Here is a 17,284-nt window from a genome sequence, read left to right on the forward strand (position 1 = left end):
ATATAGGGTATATATGTGGGATCTATAGAGAGTATATACATATATACACACAATTTTATATATAATAATTATATATTTATTATATATAATTATTATCTATTTTATGTATATATTATATATAATAATATACATTAAAATTACATATAAAAATTATATATATGTATATATAATTATATCTATAATAATTTCTTTATCCATTCATCTGAGTGGCTGGGATTTAAATTCAGGATTCCTGACTTGTAAGATTCTTTCCATTAGAAGCCCTTACCAAAGGACTCTTGGCATTCATTTATTCACTGATTTTTTTCATTCATCAATCATTTATTCTGAGAATACTCACTGAGCTCCGCCCCCACGGCAGACATCGTGCTGCTAGGCCGACAAGAGAGTGGTGAATAAGATGCCAGTCCTTGACCCCATAGAGTCTGCAGTTTCATGCGAAGGCCAGCAGGTAAACTTGCTGCCTGATACTCCCTTAAAAATATTGAATCTAATCCTTAGCTTAACTGAATTACAACCTAAATTATTTTTCCTTTGTGGTTGCCAGAATAAGACACTGACTGGTCATAATTATTGTATAGTTGCAGTGAAAAGTAATGACATGTTGCCAATGCAAACTCCAGTTCACAACCTTCAGAAGACTTTAGCTACAGAGGGAGCTGAACTCTGCAGCAATGGTCAATATCTTGCTCCAGTCTGCTTTGCTACCCTTATCTTGCCAGCTGACCAAGGGTTGGAAACCTAGCTCTGTTCACCTACAGGCTGTGGGATCGGGGAAAAAATGATGTTATTCCTTTGAGAATTATGTTCCTCATCTGCAAAATGCAGATTCCTCAGCAACTCCTCAGATAGAGACAGAGACAACTAATGTGGGCCTCACAGTTCTCATGGGGCCAGAAGTCAAGCAGCCTCCCCAGGGAGATCTATCCATCTTCTGACAGCACTCTGGCCTCTCTGGGGTGCAAAGAGGACCTCGGCAAAAAGAATTGGGACACATATGATCATTCAGACCTAAACAAAGCACATGGGTAGCTCTGAAGAAAGAGGGAAGTGTTCTGATCCAAAAATGCTTCATGGAAGAAATGATATTTGAATTGGAGCTTGAGTAGACTTTAGAAAGATGGTGAAAAAGGAGAGAGGAAAGGGCAACAAATGCAAAATTGGTGCCAATCTTGGGCCAGGCACTGTGCTAGGCACAGGGGTATATGGAGATGGATGAGAGAGAATCACTGTCTCAAGGAGGCTCCGTGGAGAACGTGCAAAGGATAGGGAACAAGCACTTTTGACCAACTAGTGTGTGCAATACATATTCCTTCTCGTTTCAAGAATATTTGCACTGGAACCAGAGAGAAGAGAACACTGAAACTGGGTTAAAGAACTGGGATTTCAACCCAGATCTCTTAGACTGCAAAACAGAAGCTAGCTTTTACTACTGTGAGCTAGTGAGCTGTGAGCTACTACCATGAGCTGGTTGTACCGTATTTACGGTCTTTCAGCGTCTCAGCATTCTATGTTTCTCTACTCCCTGTTGCAGGTGTTACCAGCAATGATATCAAGACATGCTTTGGAAGCTCTTTTGGCATCGACTATGACTATACAGACACAACACAAATTGGAGGACGTTTATCAGGAGAAGCTTGTAAAAAATTTGGAGGTGGCAAAATGGGCAAGTATTTAGTAATGGGCTTCCCAAAAAGAGAAGCCAGATTTTCCCTTGGACACAAAATCAGGGCATGTACACTATTCCCCGCCCCCCCCCCCAACTGATTCCATTTCAGTCAATGGTCGTACTGCATATCTGCTGAACACCCCAAACCAATGACCTGTAGTGGCCTTAGTTTGAATTCTGCATGGGCTGAGATCACCTTAGAAATACTTGACTTCGTATGGTGCACCCTCCTAGATTTCAAGCACTAGACAAAGATCTAAGTAAGAGCTGGGATGAAAGGAATGTGCAGATGGAACCTGGAAAGCCGACTGTTGAGATAAAGTCCCATGAGGTACAGTCCAGAGGGAGGAAACAAGTTTGCTGAGAGAGAAAAATGTGGTTACCAAGTCCAATCTCAAAGAATAATTATTAGAGAAAGACTGTACAAGAATATTTTGTAACATCTCCCGCACAGGTCACTACGAGTGTTCATGTATTCATTCATTCATTCAACCTGTATTGAGTAATTTTTTCCAGGTGGGAGACACAGAGGATGCAGGGATGATGAAATAGTTTATAATACAGTGGATCAGTACATGAGGTTCAAGTTACTCACATTGCATTGGGCTACTCATGTCTCAGGGCCTTAGGTCAAATACTTCTCTCTGATGCCCTTCCCTCCTCCTTCCACTTACCTGCCAAGATTTATCCATTCTTCTAGATAACTCACGTTTTTTCCTGACCACCTCCCCACTGCTACTATAGATCTGACCACATCTTTCTCTGCACCCCTACTGAGAGAGAAATCTGTCATAGCACTTACAATATTTGATTGAACTTATCTGGCATATAGCAGGCACCAAGTAAACATTTGACATAAATATTTGAATAAATGAATGAATGAATCATCATCCATTTTCCCATCTTCTCCCTCCTCCATGTTGGGTTGGGCTGTCTTCCCAGTGTCTGCTCTAATCCAAAGGATGGGTCTATTTCCAAGTCTTGGTGCTTCTTTTCTGCCTTGCCCTGCTAGTTAACCGAGCAAGGTAGAAGAACGGGAGACAGCTCTAAGGAGAGCACTTAAACTCTGTTCCAAATCTCATTAGCAGAGCTTGGCATTTTAGGAAATGAGCTAATGTGGTTATTCTCTCGATGGCAGTCAGTGACAAGAAGACAGTGGGTGTGGAAGACATCATTTCTCTGGTGCAAGGTGGCAGCTCTGGCGGGGGAGGTGGCTTGACACAAGACAGGAGCATCGTTACGTACCGTTCCTGGGGGAGGTCATTAAAGTATAATCCTGCTGTTATTGATTTTGAGGTAAGTCTTTTCGCAGTTGAAGAAACTCTACGTTCACGAGGAATGAAAGTGAAGCAGACCAGATCATTTCATATTTCTTATTATAAGCCCATCAGAGAACAAGATTAAATGTAACGGCACGCTGAACTGGTGGCCTTCCCCGTCTGACTACAGGGATATGTGACTCTAGACTCAGGCCACAGGAGAGCTGGGATCACAAGCTTACTATCTGGTGAGGGCCTAGTTTTACACTCGTAGCCCCAGAATTTCTTCAGGATTAAGCCACCTTATAGAAATAACAACTCACATACGTAAAAGACTTTAAAAATCACATCTGTTAAGTTGGAGGTTGGTAAACTTTTTCTGTAAAGGACCAGAGAGTAAATATTTTAGGCTTTGTGAGCCACATACAGTCCCTTTCATACAAGTTCTTCTTCTTCTACATTTTTTTTTTTCGTAATCTTGTAAAAATGTAAAAATCATTCTTAGCTCAAAGGCCATACAGAAACAAGCCGTGGGCTGAGTATGATTTCTAGCTATAGTTTGCTGCCCCTGCTCTACGTGATCTCATCACAATGACCTCTGGCACAGATGGGATTCTCCCCATTGAAAAATTAGGAAACTGAGGCTTCAAGTCATCAAGTGAATCGTTTCAGGTCACAGAGCTCATATGTGGCAGTACCTGGATCCCAGACCTTTGGACTTAATGTCCAGTTCTCTCTTCCCTCTATCCTAGCACCTTCCTTAAAGCCATGGTTCCCAGCCACCGGGGTCAATTTTGCTCCCCTAGGAGACATCTGGCAATGTCTGAAGACATTTTTGATCGTCACAACTGAGAAGATGCTACTGGCATCTAGTGGGTAGAGGCCAGGGATGCTCCTAAACACCCCCTAATCCACAGGACAGCCGCCCACAGCAAAGAAACATCTGGCCCCTAGTGTCAATAGTGCCAAAGTTGAGAAAGCTTGCCTTAAATCTCTAACCCCACAAAGGAAGTAAAATTGTATTCAAACTGCAAAGGAAGTGGATTGTTCTACCAGTATTGTCACACTATTCAATTCATATGCAAGGGTAGTTCATTAGAAAAAAGAGTTATATTTTGGGCTTTTAAATAAAATATTATTGTTTTCTTGCCCATTTTTCCTGACCTTGCTCATTTTCTATAGATAGTTAAAAATCCCAGGTGTGGATACATTCCTTCTCTTAAAATATATACCAACAGTTAAACGTAAAAATCTATTATAACACCGTCTTCTCTATGAAGAAAGAGGTCAGATGGATTAACTTTGATTGCATTTCTTCTCCAATAAATAAGGGACCATTTTCACGCACCTGTAATTCACATAGGGTCTAAAAATTGCTATCATCAAGCTATTAGTGATTTGGGCAAAACTGTAAAATTGCTATCAGGAATAACATATAAACTTTCATGGTCAAGAGGTGAGCTCTTTGTTTGCCTTGAGCAAAACTTCCAAGGGGAAGACTGACATTCGTGACTTGGAGAAGACCCAATTCTGTCTTTTGGGAAAGAGAGCCTGGGTATGCGGTGAAAAAGATATAGTTTGGCTCATGGGTCAGCCACCTTTTTGATGTGTGACCTTGGATGAGTCACTTCATTTTCTGAGCTCCCGTTTTCTGCTCTGTAATATGGGGATAATAAAATGTTACATCCCAAGGTTAGGGAGAGAGAAGTGAGTACTCAGTAAATGTCAGTTGAGGAAGCAGGTTTGTGGAGGTTGAGTTAGCTGGCCAAATCTCAGAGCTGGGAAACGGCACAGCCCAACTGGAGCCAAGATTGACTGACGCTAACGTTCATGATCTCTTCGCAACCCATGATGCCCCCTGGAAGGTTGGATTCGAAACATGAGGCTGTTGGCGGGTCATAGAGCAGGGGAGTGACACAGATAGAGCTGTGCTTTGAAAGGAAAATGCTCACAGAGGTATGAAGGATGAAGGAGAGACAGACAGACAGACAGACAGACAGACAGACAGACAGACAGACTATGGCCACAGAGAGGAAGCCAGTTAGGGAGTTATTTGGAACCTGGCGCTCAGAGTGGAGTCCTATTCATTTGCCTATTCCAGAGCTTAGCGGTGCCTATTTATGGCAGGTGCTTAGATTGAGTGAACATAGGAATCTTGCTATGTGATGATGCTGTTATGGTATATATTATTATATGTTATATGTTATGTTATAGTGTGTTGATATCATACTACTTGCCTTCTCTGAATCTTTCCTCTCATTTGTAAAATGGGAACAAGACCGTTGCCAATATCTTTTCAAGCTCTAACATTTTAAGAATCATTTCTCCATCCCTCTTCCCTCTTTAAGTTTCACGGCCCTTCCCAATCCTCTTCATGAGGATTTGGGGAAGGGAAAGGAGAGATGGGGGTCTGAGTTCTGACCTCCACTGGAAGGTCAAAGGCAAGTTGCCCGATGGTCCTGGCCTTCTCTGGAACTAAGAGTCATCTTTAACCGGGGCAGCCCTTTCTGTACTGATTTCCTAACAATGGGGCCAAATTCCCTGAACTTCCAGTAATGGTCTTCTCCCCTTGGCTGGGGGCCCAGCCAGTCCTGACATGACCAGCCTGGTGACCTCAGGCACAGCCCCTGGCCACAGGTCAAGGTTTGTTTGCCACGGGTCTTTCTGTACACATTTCCAGGAACCCATTCAAAGCATGGTGAGTGCCCTACTGACCTCTGATTCTTGAGAAGTGAGTTTGCTCCAGTGGGGCTCAGTCCCACCTCTGAATGGCTCTGTGACCTTGGCAAATCCCTCCCCTCTCAGAGCCTCAGGTTACTCTCCTGTAAAATGAGAGATCTGGAAAAGAGATTTCATTTTATGGTTATGTGTTAAAATATATAGCTTTATAAGCATGCTGAAGATAACCATATATACATGCAATTTGAAAAATGTAGGCTTTTTTTTTTTTACTATCATCACTCTAATAAAAATGGTGCTTTATTTTATATGGTTCTTCCTCTTTGCAGTGGTATCTCACATTCATTACTTCTTTAGATCCTCACATGAATTCTAAGAAGTAGTTTATTATTCCCATTTTATAGATAACAGGGCTCAGGCTTGGGGGGGGCAATTACGAGTTCTGGGCCACACAGCTGGGAAGTGAGCAGCATTTATTTAGCTTTGACTATGTGACAGGCCTTCCCCATCTCTCAACTTTAATCCTCACAATAAACCTGGAGTGTAGGACTATTGTTTTCACTTTACAGATGAGGAAGGAAGTCTTCACCTGTAATGGCACAGAGATCACACAGCTAGAAGTTACAGAGCTGGGATCTGAAGCCAGATTTTCTAGCTCCAGAGTCAATGCTCTTTGCTACATCCACTACTTCCCAACCAGGGGTTGACTCCCCCATCTCCCCGCCCCAGGGGACATCTGGCAATGTCAGGAGACAGTTTTGGTTTTCATGACTAGAAGGTACTACTGGCATCTAGTGCGTAGAGGCCAGCGATGTTGCTAAACACCCTACAATGCACAGGCCAGCCTGCCCCTGTCAACAAAGAATTGTCCAGCAGGAAATGCAACAGTGCCAAGGTTAAGAAACCCTAGACTACAATCCTGCCTAGAATGGGCATATGTGAATGACTCCGCCACCATCATCCCCCCAACACCCTCAAATACACACAGGCAAACACCACATTCACACCATTAGGGGCGGTGCTCAGCAGTGGCAACACAACTGCGTTAAGGACTTTATTAATTCCTGCAATGAAGGTTGACAATAAAAGACACACACACAGGCACACAAACATATAAATACTTTATACGCTTCCTGATTCCTAAAAGTGCTGGAGGGGGGCGGATGAGTTGGCACAAATAGCTTCTGGGCTCTTGTCTTCCTCTGGGACCACAGGTTTCAGAGTTAAGTAGGTTGGTGTTCAGCATGGTCCACTGTGTGGTCCTGAGCTGGTCACTCAAACACTCTTGAGCCTCTGCTTCTTCATCCATGGGTTGGGGGATTTCGTACTCGCTCCACAGAGTGGCTGCCAGGATGCAATACAACTGGATAAAGTTGAGTGTCTGGCTCTGTGCCTGGCATGTAGCAGGCCTTCCAGAAGCTTGAAGGCCAGTTCTTGGGCTCTGGGAAGCTGGACAGAGCCCAGGGAGGGGCTCTCTGTTCTTTTTGTGCCCACAGTTGCAGCCCATCCATGAGCTACTGCGGCACACGAACCTGGGGCCTCTGGAGACCAAGCGCCAGAACCTGCGGCGAGCCTTGGACCAGTACCTGATGGAATTCAATGCCTGCCGCTGTGGGCCCTGCTTCAACAATGGGAAGCCCATCCTCGATGGTACCAGCTGCACATGTCAGTGCCCCCTGGGTCGCCATGGCCTTGCCTGTGAGCAAATGGAGGCAGAGGGTAAGATCCGTGCATCCTCACTCAGGTTCTAGCCTATCTTGGCTTAGAGGGGCCAGCACAGAAAGGACTTTTGGGGTTCCCAGCCTCTCTGTTCTATGCCCTCTTGCCCACTGCTCTAGGAAACCCACATTCTGAGCTTTATGGCTGACCCCCTACATTTACTGGTTTTTATGCTTTCTCCTTGCCATTAGGACCCTCTCAGATGACTACTGTTTTTTACCAAGGTGTATATGGATAATAGGATTCATTTCTGGAGGGATGTATTCATTTCCTAGGGCTGCCGTAACAAATTACCAAAAGCTGGGTGGCTTAAAGCAATGGAAATTTATTGTCTCACACTTTTGGACATTAGAAATCCCAAATCCAGGTGTACTGGCTAGGTTGCTTTCTTCTGGAGGCTCTGTGGGAGAATCTGTTCTCTCTCCTAGCCTCTGGCATGAGTCAGCAATGCCCGGCATTCCTTGGCTTGTAGCTGCACCATTCCAATCTCTGCCTCTCTCTTCACATGGTGTTCTCCACTCTACGTCTCTGTTTTCTCTCTTATAAAAATACTAGTCATTGGATTAGGACCTATCCTAATCCAGCATGACATCATCTTAACTTGAGTTTATCTCCAAAGATCCTATATCCAAATAAGGTAACATTCACAGGTAATGGAGTTTGAACTTCAACGTATCTTTTGGGGGACACAATTCAACCCACTACAAGGGATAAGTAAGTTGTCATTATAGCACAAGGAGTCATGACTAAAAACAAGGTTGGGGCAAGTAACATAAAGCTTAATGTTTCAACGTTTAAACATATTGAGCTGCAGCACAAACCAACTGGTATCAGAAAAGAAGGTTCTCAAACGAGGGTTAGAAATCCATGTCACTTATAGATGAAGAAGTCTAGAGACCTGGGTGTGAATCTCAGCTATTTCACTAACTTACTGAGATACCAGTTAATTGTTTCTTCTTTCTGGGGCCTGTCTTTCTCATCTATGTTTCCCTTTGAGCTCCAAGAATCTCTATGCATGTTCTAATCTCTATGCTTCCAATTTTCCATGCATACTTAGTACATAGAATGATGGCAGAAATATGGGCTACCAAATCAATGTATAAATCAATCTCATTTGGCAACTGCAATGAAGAAAATGTAAAGGAAAAAAAAAAAGTCTGGAACACAAACTGCTGAAGCACAGTGGAGATGGGATAGGAGCCTGGTTTTAAAATGAGATGACGGTGGGTTACAATTTTCTCATTGGGAGAGTCGTTCTAAATGGGAGGCAGGATAGCATAGCTCTGGTGTCAAATAGGGCTTCACATCCCAGTGCTGCCAATTGGCATGTTGGGTGGGCATCCCCTGTAAAATGGGGATGATATCAGTACCTACATCACAGGTTGTGTTGAGGATTAAACTAGCTAACTCGTGTGGCAAGCTCAATTCTAATAAGTACGAAGAAGATAGAGCCCTATTGGTAGAAGATCTGTCCTGGGTTGGTGCCACATCTAAATCCCTCCTTTGTGAGCTGAAGGGAGTACAAATTGGATCCCAAAAAGCTGCCTGGTATCCTGTAGGAGGAATTCTGAAAGGGGTGAGCCAGGATGGTGAGTGAATTCCAGAGTCCTTATGAAGGAGGATGCAGAGAACAAAAACCAAGCAGAACAATGACCAGGGCCAAGCCTGGTACAGTTTCCTCATATGAATTGAAAAAAAGGAACTGCCTGTTAGGTGGGTAAATTGGGAGGAACAACGAAAACCACTTGGGGTTGGTACTGCCCAGCTCCAGACCCAGGGATTTCTTGACTTTTCAAGCAGAGTTTGGACTGGGTTTCAGCTCCCATTTGCCTCATTGGCCAGGCAACTTTCCAGAGGGACCAAAGGTCAATGAACAGAAAGAACAACAAATTCTGTACCAGGCACTATTGCAACACTTTATGTGCACGAACTCCTTTATTCCCCCAAGAATGTGATGAGATAAATATCAATACTATTATCTCCCCAATTCACAGATGAGGACATGGGGGCAGGAGGAAGGCGAGATAACTCGCTGAGTCATCTAGCTGGGGAGTGTCAAAGCCAGGATTTGGACCCAGGTGGTCTGATGTTAGGACCCAAGCTCTTAACTGTTACATTCTACTAATTTACATCCTAAGAGTCTGGAAATTTGGGGGATGGGGGTAGAGGGTCTGAGATGATTGCACTGATTATCAGTTTGGGGAGTGGAGAGGGAGGGTACGGCCCAGGTCACGGTTATCGGGCTGACCTGGCTTAAAGGGACAGACATGAGCTCTGCCTGGGTAATTAGAATTAGAGCATGTCAAGGGCCCTCAGAGCCAGTGACTTGCTTGGATCCCTGTTCACAGAGCATAGAGCAAAGTGAACAGGGAGTGTGGACTACCTAGAGATGCCTCTCCAATGATCCAGTGCTGGGCTTGGTGGTGGCCATGCTGAGTCACATGTACACATGATGGGCACTGGAGAAGGGGGACACAATGACAATGGTCAAGGGGGTTGGCAGGGAGCAGAGGGCTGGGTCCTCCGCACAGTCCCATTTCTCCTGCATGATTACATTCCGTCAGCTGCAGGCAGCTCCCGGGTGTTCCATTAACCTTGTTCCATGCCCGAGGGGTATGGACCTCGGGTGGCCTTGGGGCTATCAGACTAAACTTTCAGCCAGACAGAGATCGATCTGGCAAGGAAGTCTAAGGCGGAGGAGTCGGCCACCGTGGAGACCCACTGTCGTAGGTCCCGAGGGATTTTCCCCGCAAATCTTTGCCTGTAGGGACCGAGCCACAGAGGTGGGAGAAATAGAGAACCGTTCTGTGCCTGCCCCACCAGGGAGTATGATGACAGAGCTGGAAGGGACTTGAAGATAATCTAATCCAATGATATTCACACTGAGATCTGAGGAAGCTTGGGGTCTCCTAGGGGCTGCCCCAGAGGAGCAGGGCAAACCTGATAGACACCCAGCTTCAAATAGAACAGCTTCACTTTCATCTGACTTCCATGCTGGGGCCCATATAAGATTTCATTTAAGAAAAAAAAAAAAACAGTAATGAAAAAAATAATGATGGAAAATCCTACTGGATCAGTCCACCCTTTTCCTTTACAGAGGTGAAAGCTCAGGCTGAGAGAGGAGATGGGATGGTCCAAAAGCACAGAGTCAGTAGGAGGCAGCAGCCCCAGGCTAGAGGGATTGTATAAACTGGAGATCTAGAGACAGCCCATGGTCAGTGCATGTGTTCTGATACTCTGTGCAGAGAACCTGTCACCCACTATGGCCCCATCGTTGGAGTCTGAGTGGGGTTGATTTGCAAACCTTCATTTAAAAGCCCAGCTATCCTTTCCATAAGGGTGTCTGGCTGGCCTTTGTGAAGCTCCAGCTGGGGCGAGTTCCCTGTCTGCACACCCTCCACTGGCTCGGCATCATTCTTCCAGAGACGCGCCTCCCTGCCTCTCTCCGCTATCCATCTTCCGTGGAACTGCAGGTTCCAATTTCATGAGATGGGCTCCCAGTGGCCTCTTCTCACTCCATCCAGAGTTTCAAATTAAGTGCAAGGCAGTGAGCACAGAGGTCTGGGTTGGCTACACGGAGGCATTTCCCCAAGGAGAGATTGCAGAGCACTCTAGGGCAGCGGGATGGGCCTCACTCAACCATCCAAGCTCCCGCTTGTACGCTAACCTCCTTGTCCCCTGGGAAATTATCCATGCAGGAGCCAAGGCGGACGGTCACTGGGGCTGCTGGAGCTCATGGTCTGCTTGCAAATCGGGCAGCTGGGAAAGGAGGAGAGAGTGTAACAATCCTGCACCCCAGAACGGAGGCACCTCGTGTCCGGGTCACAGAGTGCAAACCCAGGCATGCTGAGGGCTCTGGGCCCAGGCTGCAGCTGAGGCAGCAGATGTCACTGCCTGCGCTGACCGCTGGATACCGACCGACTTCACTCAGCTGACAGAAGATGCCAATCAACATGGACTTTTTCTTTGTCCTGGACCAGGCCGTGCCATCAACAACCAACTGTTCTATTACCCGCAAAACTCAGTCAGTCACAACTGGGTGTTGAGCATTAATGGCTCATAGTACTTTGGATCAACTGAAAAATAAATAAATAAAAGAAAGAAAGAAAAAAAAGAAGAAATCTCGATTCATGTCTTAGAGGAACTTATAGGATGGTAGAGGCATCTTGGCAGGCAGACGCTCTTGAAACTATCAGTAGCCAACAAAACAAAGTACCATGAGAACGATCTCAGTTATTTGATAACAATATTTGCTCATTTGTAGAAAACGATTATTAGTTTGTAAGATAAGCAGACATACTGAAACAAGGAGAAAAATTAAAGATTGACTTGAGTTCCTTCAATTTTCCTTCACTGGGACTCAACATATTCTCGTATTCCTTCAATGAATCTCTCTTGTTTCCTTGAGTTCTTATCACAAATATCACCTTTCTCCCAATTAAATAATTGGCACACTAATAACGGGCTCACAGCACACTATTCTTTTCCTTCATTGCCTTTTTCATGATCAGTAATTATATATTGGGTCCCACGCCTCCTGTGACTATTTATGACCTGTCTCCCCATGGACGGTAATCTGGAGGGCAGCACTGCGTCCCCAGAGGTGAGGGCTGTGCCTTGAATCAGAGGGAATTAACAAGCATCTGTGCAAGAAGTGAGGGAATGAACTCAAGAGTCAGTTCAAAAATGTGGTCCCTCTTTGTCAGCCTCCCAGAGTAGAATGTGGATCTTGGGGGCTGGCCAGTTCACGTGCCCAGGCCCACCTGTGGGAGAGCCAGTCACATCATCCTGCCTCAGTGTCCCCACAGCACTCCAATCAGGCCTCAGAGAATGTGTGTGTTGCACTGACTTTTCTGTTGACCCATAGGCTTCCCCTATAGATCGTGAGCTCCTTGAAGGTGGAATCTGCGGTCCCAGTTGGTATAAGAAACATATGTTGACTGATATGTGTGTATCAGTCAACACTCCCTATCCTTCCAGAACCCTCAATCTTTTTTGGGTGATAATGAGACATACACACACACACAGGCACACACACACACGCACGCACACATGAAACAATTAGAAGCAGTTTTAGGGACACAGGAAGTGAATTGCTGAGTTAATGCCAAAATACGTGGCACACAAAATAAGTGCCAAAGGAGGCCAGGTGGAAGAGAGATTTACCTTTCTTTGTCTCTATTAAATATACAGAATGGGGGTTGACCTTGACCTTGAGGGATTTTTGAACTAGGCAGAGAGGGAAGAGAACTTTAGATAGAAAAAAGCATGGTCACAAAGTTTGAACCTCAGAAAGAATATTAGGGGTGTATGTAGGTGTATATGTGTTGGAATACGGAGTGGGAATAAAATAAGTTATATAAAATACTTAGCACAATACCTGTCACATGCAAAATTATTAGCATCACTCTTATTGTTACTATTATTAATTAAAGCTTATAGTTTAGAAGTTTGTTTCTGAACTCTTTAGATCTATCTGAAAGAAGGAAAAAAGACTCCCATACTCCTTCTCATCCTGTCATGAATTTACTTTTTAATTTCCATGAATAATTAATTTCCATTCGTTATTTACTGTGGAGCAGTAGTTACATCCTAGGAAGCGATGAGAGGCGGATTGGCCAGGCCAAGTGGACAGTTTACAGAGGACATTCAAGCTTGATCTAAAAGCGGTAGTTCTCAGCCTAGGTTGCACATGAGAATCACCTGGGCAGTTTTAAAAACCCTGATGTCCAGAGGCTGCACCCCATACCAATTCAATCTGAATTTCTGCAGATGAGAGCCAGAGATCAGTAGTTTACTATATTCAGTACCTTGTAATAACCTGTCATGGAAAAGAATCTGAAAAAGAATATATGTGTGTGTGCGTGGGTGAGTATATAAAACTGAATCACTTTGCTGCATACTTGAAACTAACACAACATTGTAAATCAACTATACTTCAATCAATCAATCAATCAATCAATCAATCAATAAAAGCTTCCCAGGCAATTCCAATGCAGCCAAGGCTGAGAATTCCTGAGAGCGGAGGAGTCATTATACGTTCACGTTCACGGGGTGTGTAACAAAAGGGCACCACGGTAAGGTTTATCTGCGTACTGTATCTAATCTTAACAAGGACCTCTAAGATTTGTTTTCTGAGTCCCATTTTACAGATGAGGAAACAGAGTCTCTGCGAGGCTGAGCCTGGCGGGTCACAGAGCTGGCAGGCTGGCCAGGGTGTGAATGCAGTCCATCAAGCACGTGCTCCTCCACCTTTGCTCTGGGCTGTCAGCCAGTGGAGGGATTTTGTGTGTGGGGCGCAGAGGAGAGGGAAGAAACCAGAGGCCAGGAAGCTCATCAGGAAGTAAGTGTAGTCCTTTAGATGTGAGATGAGAACATTGGGATTAGACAATTGCCTGGATCACCTGTGAGCCAAAACAACCAGCCGAGCAATGCCATCTTCCCATCGTCTGAGCCACAGCACCAAGGCCAATGTCTGCCCCGCTCCTCTGAGGACGCTGCATCTCCAGCAGCTTTAGAAATGACAATACAGCAGTGGCAGTAGCAGTTTCGGCAGCAGCTACCCTTCACCAGATCAGCGCCTCTCCCTCTTCAAGGATGCCTGGCTCTCACCACGCAAAAGGCATAAAACCCATCAAATGTATTCTCCCTCAGGACTTTTCAGGAGATCTATAATCTACGGTTTTATAGGTAGTGGATGTAAAAACACGGTTTAAAGATATAATCTTCAGCGTGACAAGGTGTCTTTTGAAAAGTAAATTAATGACAGAATGAAAAGCAATAAGAAGAGGCTTTTTTCTTTTTTTCTGCTTTGAGATAGAGGAAGATCTAAAGAGTTCAGCACCCAATGAATCTCTTCTGAGCTAGATGGCTTTAGCGTGAAGAAAATGGACAGAGAGAAAGGGTAGCCTTCAAAACCACAGTGCAGAAAAGAGAGACGGCAGAGGGAAGCCACCAGGTACTGTTTGAGGAAAGGTATGTGACATAGATTAGCAGAAGCACGCTTCTCCGTGAAGAAAATTGGGGCTTCTACCCCCTCGCTTGGGAAATGGGTGAGCACCCTGGGGAGCCCTGTGCTGGGCCCCGGGCTGGGTGCTGGGGGGCCGGGAATGAATCAGACACAGTCCCAGCGCTGGAAGACTGCCTGGCCTGATGGAGGAGGCCTGTGAACCACGCCCCAGGTCCCATACCAGCAGGAAGCCAGACAGCCTGGATAGGAGACGAGGCCAGCAGAGTCTAGGAATGAGTGGGAGTTTAAAAAGCAGAGAAAGGTGAAGAAGGGGCTGGACATCGCAGAGGAAATAGTATGTGCAGAGTCGAGTGGTGGGAAACCACGAGGGGAGTGGAAAGTAATTACTGCTCAGCTCCTGGGGGTGGTCGCTGGTCCCCCCTCAGGCTGGGGAGAGCTGGGTTTGGAGCATTGGTTTGGTCACTGGGCCTTTCCTGAGGGCAGCAGTAGGTGGTCCTGGGGAGATTTCCACAGATGGCCACTTTCCACCCACATCCCTGCTCTCCTTGGGAGCTCCTGGTGCTTCAACACTCCACAGCCATCATTTTAAAGCACAAGAATCTTAACCTGGATTCACAAGGTTTGCTCTGGTCTGATGCCAATGTACCACTCCATCTTTATTTCCCTCTGCAGACTTTATGAGCCAATAGACTAAAAATCTGTCCTCCCTAACAGGACAACAAAGCCGTGAACGCCTAGCTCTCACCTCTCTCTGACGTCACTTCCTTCCATTTACTCTTCCTGCAGTCATGCTGCTCCAGCCATGGAAGCCTTTTTGCTATTCCTCACACATGCCAAACTCTCATGCCTCAGGACCTTTGCACCTGCTTTCTCCTCCACCTGAAACGTTCATCCTCTAAAGGAGTTCATCCAAGAGTCACTCCCTTGTTTCATTCACATCTCTGCTCAAATAATACCCCTCCAAAGACGTTACCCTCATTTATTTTCTCTGGTATGGCACTTATCACTACCTGAGATTATACATTTTTTTCTTGGTATGCCTCCCCCCCCATTAATATGCAAGCATTTTCATGGCTTGATCCCCAGTATCTAGAACAGTATTTGGCCTTAGGAGGGGGGTTCAATAAATACTTGTTGTATGAATGAACTATTTCCAATTTAATCCCTCAAATAGGTTTTTTGTCCCCTCCAGGCCTTTGTACGTACGACCTGAGAAGCATCCCCACCTGCCAGCCCCCAGCTTCTCCCAGCTCTTCACCAGCACCCTGCAGGGTATGGATTACGTGTCCATTCACCCAGAAAGCCAACCCTGACCCCTTCCACTCCCCCATACTTCATCAGGTGCTACTCCCTGATATGGAGCATTTCCATACCCTATCACTGTAGGCAACTTATTCTGTCACTATAGTCTCCCCAACCCAGTGACACCTTGCAGGGCAGATGGGGACACAGATTTACTTTCGGAGCCTCAGTACCTAGCACAGCACTTTAAACACCTAGGGGTTTCCTAGTAAAAGGATGCTGTTCTCTCTCTGGCCCCTCCGTGCTAGAGGCAAAGGCTCTGAAACAGTCTTTGCACAGAGCACGTAGGAACTCGTGAGAGACAACCCCATGGAAGACGTTTTTACAGGACTCCCGGGTCCTACAACCTTCCTGGTACATCAGAGGGCAGCCCACGCTACTCTTAGAGGCTGTATACATTTAAGAGAGAGCCCACCTTTTCCACCTTAGTGAACGAAAGCCCATCAAATTGAGTTAAAAATTCTGCATTCGTAGCCCAGGGGTTTTCCCCGCCCCTGTGGGAGAGAGAAAGGAAAATATGTTTCCCTTCTATATTAACAGCTTAAAATGTGAGATAAATCCTCCCATCCTAACCTCTTTTTCACAAATGGACTTTGCTGTCCAGTGGCATGATACATGTCTGACGGATCTATTTATCCATCCTATTTCTTTAGAGATAGCAGCTAAGAAGTTTCATCTATTATTTGTCTCTCTCTCCCATTCCTATTTTCCTAACCAAGCATGTGGAGCCGGCAGTTGATGGATGGATGGTGTTTGGGATAAAAGGGGCCAGAATCAGATAGTTTTCAGGATCTGAACAAACTGGCTTATTAACAAGGAGGCCCCTTCGGCGGGAGGTGGTGGGGGAAGGAGGAGTGGATGCCAGACAATGGCCAGTGATAGATGAAGGAGCACCTGGGGTTGCAAGGTGTAGACGCAAGATAACTGGTGGCCGCAGCCTCCGATAATGGGAGTGCCGGGGCTCCGGAGCAGCCTCCTGCACAGAGGTGAATGTCAGACCAGCCTCTTGACTTCCTTTGACAATCCTCCAAGATTCACTGCTGCAAAGGCAAGTCCTATTCCCTCTCCTCTTCCTTTCCGTAAAATACAATCTCCATGCTCAACAAGGGAGAGCTGCTAGGCAGGGTACCAAGGGCCAGATGTCAGGCAGGGTTGGTTCAGCATCCAAGCATGGGAAGGCAGTTGAGCATTGCCATGTGCCAGGCACTCTGGGGTGAGAGCAGTCCCTCTGCGTATGTTGTGTCACTCAAGCTTCATGCTTGTGCCATCGATTATTGGCCCTATATTCTGACGAGGACACTGAGGCATGGAGACAGTAAGGGACATCGTCAAGGCTTCTCAGCTAGGAAGTGGTGGTGTGGGGTCTGATCCCTCTGTTCTTCTGCCGCAAAGCCTTCTAAACGGCTCTGCTTCTCCGCTGCAGGGATATGCCAGACTAGAGGCCTTTCTATCTCTTCTGTGCAAGCGGGCAGGTGGGCATGCACCCACCCTACAATGAAACTGGACCCGATCCTGTGGCAGCAGGAAGTTGGGGAGCCCTGTGGCAGCCGCCCTCGGACTGAGGCAGTCCTGCCACTTTCGAGCTGGGTGGTCTTGGGCAAATTGCTCAGTCTCTCCGAGGCTCTGTCTCATCACCTGTCAAAGGCAGATAATAAATCCTTCCTCTTTCAGGCACTGAGAGGATTA

The 17,284-nt window shown here is 45.8% G+C and overlaps 1 protein-coding gene across 1 annotated transcript in view; it reads left to right on the forward strand.

Annotated features, from left to right (window-relative positions):
• The window catches only part of C8A (complement C8 alpha chain), a 65,142-nt gene extending 53,462 nt beyond the window's left edge, over positions 1-11,680 (forward strand). Inside the window, exons 8-11 of the mRNA XM_057535110.1 lie at positions 1,535-1,670; positions 2,812-2,965; positions 7,104-7,326; positions 11,025-11,680. Coding sequence (XP_057391093.1) covers positions 1,535-1,670; positions 2,812-2,965; positions 7,104-7,326; positions 11,025-11,176 — 665 coding nt within the window. The 3' untranslated portion in view covers positions 11,177-11,680. The remainder of the gene's footprint in view (positions 1-1,534; positions 1,671-2,811; positions 2,966-7,103; positions 7,327-11,024) is intronic.
• The last annotated feature ends 5,604 nt before the right edge of the window (positions 11,681-17,284 follow it).

This window comes from Balaenoptera acutorostrata, chromosome 1 (genome assembly GCF_949987535.1).
Source record: "Balaenoptera acutorostrata chromosome 1, mBalAcu1.1, whole genome shotgun sequence".
NCBI lineage: Eukaryota > Metazoa > Chordata > Mammalia > Artiodactyla > Balaenopteridae > Balaenoptera > Balaenoptera acutorostrata.